We start from the raw sequence: 6,000 nt of genomic DNA, 5'->3' as shown, positions 1-6,000 counted from the left end.
GTGCTTTGAGGTTAGCCATAGTCCATCGTGGATGAACATTTGCTAAAGAAAATTGTATTAATTGCATAAATCATTTATCCACCTCTTGGTGGCACAAAGGGCCTAGTAAATTTTGGTGGGCTATTTGCTCTTAAGCAAAGAACAATCTGTAAAGCTGATTTGGAGGACGCTTGGGAACAAACGAGAGGCAACCACGTGAAAGGCAATGTGCATGTGACTTTCACAGAAAATACTATTTGATGATGATTTAGTAAGTGAAGTGCAGCTAGGCTTAAAGGAAAATCTGAGTGTTGCAGATCAACGGCACCAGGTGGGACGCAGTTGCCATGCAAGCTCACCCAGCCAAAACATGCGCTGTCAAACCAATCACTTGGGATTACAATGTTTTGGTTTTCAGGAAAGGTAGGTTGTTGAAGCAGCCAAATTCCAGCCTGGTGAGACAGAGCTGAAATTTTAAGGAGACTTTCCCAAGAAGTATTTCGATATCTTTTCCGAGACCCTGAGAAGATCACGAGGCGCCAAGAATGCACGCCCTGCGCCTCACCCCAACTTCTCTCTCAGCTACCTGGCCCCAAAACCAGGCCTCTAAAATGGATTAGAGAGGTCTGGGGCCTAAAATTGGCCTCGGAAGCGTTCTTTTCCCTCCTTTCTCCACCCCTCCCAGAGTTCAAAACAACTGGGTGTGCCCTCCCTTTTCCGAACGCAGCCCCCATCAGAAGGGCGGATCCTGATTCCCCCGGGCTCAGGCCCCCGCAGGTTGGCGGGAGCCGGTGGGGGCGGGCCGGCCGAGTCCTGGGGAAGCAGAGCAACGCTGCCGCGCGCCCGGATTAAACTCGCGCCGCCACCAGCTCACGAGCTGCGCCCCATCGTCTCCGTCACCGAAGGCGCCCAGCCAATGAGCGGGCGGGAAAGGCCGGGCCTGCGAACATGGCACCGGGAGGGGGAGGGGGAGGGCCGGAGGGGGAAGAGAAGTCCAGAGCTCGAGGGCGGGCTGCGCTTGATTGACAGCTCGTTCGAACGAATCCTCCACGAGGCTTTCCTTCGCTCTCTTTTTTACTCATCCCTGCTCTTCGTCCCTCCTCCTCCTCCTCCACCCCTCTCCACTTGCCTTTCGACCCTCCCCACTTCCCCTCCCCCACTCTGCGGGCAAATCGCTGCTGAAAAGAGGCGGGGGCCGAAGCGGCGGGCTCGTGTGGAGCCTTGAGGTGGGATTGACTGGCGCTCGGACCAATGAGAGATAGGCTCATGGCGCGGCTGTAGCTGGAACTGACCAATAGGAGGGCGGGCTGGGGGCGGAGGCCCAGGTTCCAAACGCTCCGCGGCGCCATGGGCTGAAAACTCAACCGAGATGGAATCTCCCAGTCTGAACCGGTTTCAACCGGTTCCGAGTTTGAGGCACTAGGAGGAGGGGGAGAAGCGGCTGCAGCGGCCGCGGCAGGAGCAGCGGGAGCTACAGCATCAGCAAGAGCAACAGTAGCTACAGCCCCGGCGGCGGTGCCTGTTCCAGTCTTTGCTGCTGCAGTCCGTGCAACCACCCAGAGGGGGAGGGGGGAACCACCAGTCGCTGAGGAGCAAGAGAAGGGGGGAAAGTTTAGGCGAGCCTGGGGAGGGGGGGCCCAGCACCGGAGCCGCGTGAGAGAGGGAGCCGTGTTTTGGTAGGGGGGAGTCGGACTGCAACTGGCAGCAGAGCGTCCCCCCGGCCGTGTGGACTCTACACCCCCTACTCCTGCCGCTTCTGCTGCTGCCTGTGGCTGGAGGGTCCCCCTGGGGCTGAATCTTTGGGACTTGACCCCGTTCCCTCCCCCTTCCCTCACTCCCCAGCCGGGCGGGAGCATTTATTCCCCAGATTAATTCCCCCTTTTTTGGGGGGGGGCGGGTGTGTGTGTGTGTGTGTGTGTGTGTGTGTTGGAGGGAAGCGTCCCTGAAATAGTAAATATTATTGAGCTCTTTTTGCCTTTTTCCTGTCCGTTTTTTTAATTTCCTTTTTGAGGTGGGAAAACTGTGAAACCCACCTTGAGTCGTCCCCTCTCCCCCCTCCCCACCTTCCCTCGCCCTAATCCCCCGACAAGGAAGGAAGGAGCAGTTGGTTCAATCTCTGGGTAAGTCGACTGTGTCTTCGGGGCCGAGGGTCGGGCGGCGGCGCGGCCGGGCGGGCGGGAGGCCGGCGTGGGGCGCGGCGGCGGCGGCCGCGGGAAGCGAGCCCGGGAGGCGGCGGGCGGGCCGGGGGCGCGGCGGGCCCACAGCGGAGCCTGCGATTGAATGGAGCCGCTTTTGCCGCTGGGGGATGGAGGCGGCCTTGGGAGGGGAGCGCTTGCTGGGTCATTAGCGTGTGCCGGTGGCGGTGGAGGATGGCGAGGAGCGTGATAGTGAAGCGGGGCCCCGCGCGGGGTGGAAGGGCTTCCCCAGCCCGTGGGGCTGGGGAGAAGTTGGGGTGATTTCAGGAACATCTCTGTAAATTATTAGGAGTGGAAGTTTCCAGAAATATTTAGTGCAGCAGCATTGAAACGTCCGCCTGCATCACGTGGCCCCCTCGGTGGAGAGCTTGGGATGGGGGAGGGAGGGGCTGCCGACTCCCTGTTCCTCCAGCAAGGAAACTCGAAAGCTCTCCGGTTTTTTGCAGTGGCATGTGAAGTAGGAAAGATCAGTTTTTCAGGGGCCTGCCCATGGGATTCCGTCTTGTAGTTCGTTTTAGGGGTTTGAGTGTGATAAGTTGGTTAAACCATTTACTGGTGGCCTTGTACTGTGGAGGATGCCCTGATTCTCCTTCATTCCGATGTCTGTGAGTTTGGGTTGGGTGGGAGGAAGTGGTGTAGTAGAGGAAGCATTCAGTACTGGCTCAGCCCGGACCTCCTCGGATCACGCCGAGGCCATGCTGCATAGAGAAAGGGGCGGTGAACTTAAGGCGCCTGGTCTAAATGCCTCCTCCGTGTATGGGCGGGGTGAGTGCGTGCTCCTGTGTGCTATAGTTAGAAGGGCTGCAAATCGGTTCGGGTGGGAAGCGAGGGGAGGGCGGGCTCTAGTGAGGTGTGTTTCTCCTGAATGAAGCAGGCGATTGCCCACACAACCTAAGGAGCAGTCTTTCGCCTTGTGGCGACTTGTTTTTCACCTAGTGTGAAGTTATTAAGCAACGGTTATGATTTTCTGGGTTTTGGATAGGAACTGGCATTGGGGGTCACTTGTAGAGTCACATTATCCATTAAGCTGGATAATCCCTAGTGTATGTTATCCAGTGAGTGGATTTGGGGATTGAAGAGCCCAACGGGAATGAGCGTTCGTGGTTACACCTCTCCCACTATGGCTTGTTTGCTGTCTGATTGTATATCTTAAGTGTGGGATGCTGTTGTTAGTGGAAAGAATGTTTTGGAAGCGGTTTGATTTGGGGGACTAAATGTGCTTGGCATTGACCACAAAGCCGCCATTTCTGTACTACATACAGTTCAAGAATAGGTAGGTCATTTCGAAGACAGCCGCTAGTTCTAAGGATGGCAAACTACTGTATTTAAATCCTTCTATTCTAAATCTCGTTTTTCACATCAGTGTAGTTCGGAGAATTCTATAAGAACAGTGTATTTGAAAGTGAAACTTGTAAGAGTCATTTTCTTAATCCTTTTTTGTTTTGGCATTCAACCTAAGGTAGGAGGAAATAGGTGAAAAGTTTGTTCAATATTTAACCGAAATATTTGAAAACTTTTGATACATAGATCTTGGTGCTTTGTGGACGTTGCTTTTAAGCCTCAAATTATTAAGATTGTTCTGATCTTTTAAATTTTATGGTACTTGAAGGTGGAGGAGAGTTTATACATTCATTTGTGGAATATATATTTCCTCTCAGTATTTAGATCTTAAGGTTTTTTTGTGGTGTGTAACAAGTATTCTGCTGTTCAAAAACGTTTGTTTAATGCCTACTACAAAACATTTTGAAGTCTCATCAGTTTTGTCAATAATGGACCAATTCTTGAACTCCTAATTGTTTCACATTATTTTTACATGGTATCAATCATAGGTGACTCATCTTTTGGAGTTCTAATCTGTTATGACAGACGTTATATTTAAATAAGACATTTTAAAATTGAAATTGCTGCCATTATTGTTATGGACATTTTTAAGCTGTTATAAAATAGCCAGGAATTAACGCCTTTTTTTCCGCCCTGCCAAGCCAGTTTGTCTAAATGTAAAGAAATTAGCTACTCATTTTCTGGTCCACGAAAGTTCCTAAAATGGGAAGAAGTGGAGATCTGACCTTGTTAGTTCTAAATATACTAAACTGGGGGTGCAATGGATGGCTTTCAGGATGTCCTGAATCCTCTATAATTGTATACAAAATCGTGAGTTTTTAAAAACTGAGTTAGAGCTATTGGTTCCTCAGAGTCTCGGGCATCTTAGGTTTGAGTGGCATTGGCTTTGAAGAAAAGCAGAGGAAGGATATATTTTATAATTCTGGGCAACAAAAAAGTGGATGTGTGCCAGCATCTTAGAGTAGAATCCTCTTAAAAGGATAGCATTGCATATGAACTAGTAGGTTTTAACCAGTACATATTTGGGCAAAGTAGCTCATTTTTCTGTTAGAATTCTTTTTTATTTGGGAATGGGCAAGCTTTTACAGTTTTTACCTTGCCAATGAATACCTGGAATTTAAAAAATCTTGTTAGGCATATTGCCCATAAAGTTTTTTTTTCCTAGATCATATATTCAGTAAATATGTTTGTAGATGTAATTTCAATCCCCCAATTCATTGAGGGTTGAAACAATTTGAATGGTTTGAGTGTAGAAACTAAGTTATTTCTGTAGAGGCTAAGGGCATTTATACCAAGATATGTTAGACTTGTGGTTCCTGCCAACCATTGCTGTAGACAATAGGAATTACTGTATATCCACATTTTAATTTTTAACATCATTCTGTCTTTGTTTGTTTGTTTTTGAGATGGAGTCTCATTCTCTTGCCTGCCCAGGCTGGAGTGCAGTGGCGCATCTCCGCTCACTGCAACCTCCATCTCCTTGGTTCAAGCAGTTCTCCTGCCTCAGCTTCCCAAGTAGCTGGGATTACAGGCGCCCACCTCCACGCCTGGCTGATTTTTGTATTTTTAGTAGAGACGGGGTTTTGCCATGTTGGCCAGGCTGGTCTGGAACTCCTGACCTCAAGTGATTGGCCCACCTCGGCCTCCCAAAGTGCTGGGATTACAGGTGTGAGCCACCACGCTCGGCCCATTCTGTCTTTATAGCATTATTTTTATAAAGTTAAGATAATGTGAAGTGAGCTTTTACTGAGTTATCCAGAAGACCCTACTTGGGAAGAAAAGAAAATCACATTCACTTGAATTTAATCCTACTTGCTTAAAAAGTTTTGACATCAAGATACTGAACTGTATCACGTTTTAGGACCATAAAATCCTAATAGTGGATGCATTTAAATAATAGGTTAGCATACTTTATAAATGTTAGTAGAATAGGAAAGTCTTTCTGGTGTATAAACACTAGAAAAGTTGAATGGACCATAATAATTTGTGTAATTACCAAATAGCTAAGTAATTTCAGCTTTTGTTACTTGCTTTTACTATCTCAGTTTTTTGTAATTAAAGTCTCTAAAGTATTCATTAAAATATTTGTAATAACATGGTTGAAGTAAAATAACTTTTAGGAAGTTTTTGATAATACCAAAACTTGATAGGCAGCTTCAATTTTTTTTCTTTATTTTCAGTAATCTATGCCAGCAATTATGACAATGTTAGCAGACCATGCAGCTCGTCAGCTGCTTGATTTCAGCCAAAAACTGGATATCAACTTATTAGATAATGTGGTGAATTGCTTATACCATGGAGAAGGAGCCCAGGTAAAGTAGCCAACCAAAACTTTATAACGTTATGACAGTGTAACAGAGTTGTTGGGTTTAGAATAAAATTTTAAATTATCACCTTTAAAAAAGATATTCCATGGTTTGCATTAATTTGGAATTCTGTATTAACCATAATGAGAATTGGTTTGGAGAAAGAAATTGCATAATGT

The 6,000-nt window shown here is 47.6% G+C and overlaps 1 protein-coding gene across 1 annotated transcript in view; it reads left to right on the top strand.

Annotated features, from left to right (window-relative positions):
* The first annotated feature begins 1,286 nt into the window (after window positions 1-1,286).
* Window positions 1,287-6,000, top strand: part of XPO1 (exportin 1) — a 61,782-nt gene continuing 57,068 nt past the window's right edge. Inside the window, exons 1-2 of the mRNA XM_030826991.1 lie at window positions 1,287-2,099; window positions 5,696-5,827. Of these exons, the coding sequence (XP_030682851.1) occupies window positions 5,702-5,827 (126 nt within the window). The 5' untranslated portion in view covers window positions 1,287-2,099; window positions 5,696-5,701. The remainder of the gene's footprint in view (window positions 2,100-5,695; window positions 5,828-6,000) is intronic.

The sequence above is a fragment of the Nomascus leucogenys genome, chromosome 14 (genome assembly GCF_006542625.1).
Source record: "Nomascus leucogenys isolate Asia chromosome 14, Asia_NLE_v1, whole genome shotgun sequence".
Taxonomy (NCBI): Eukaryota; Metazoa; Chordata; class Mammalia; order Primates; family Hylobatidae; genus Nomascus; species Nomascus leucogenys.
The sequence above is the reverse complement of the archived record's forward strand: the minus strand, read 5'-3'. Positions and strand labels throughout refer to the sequence as shown.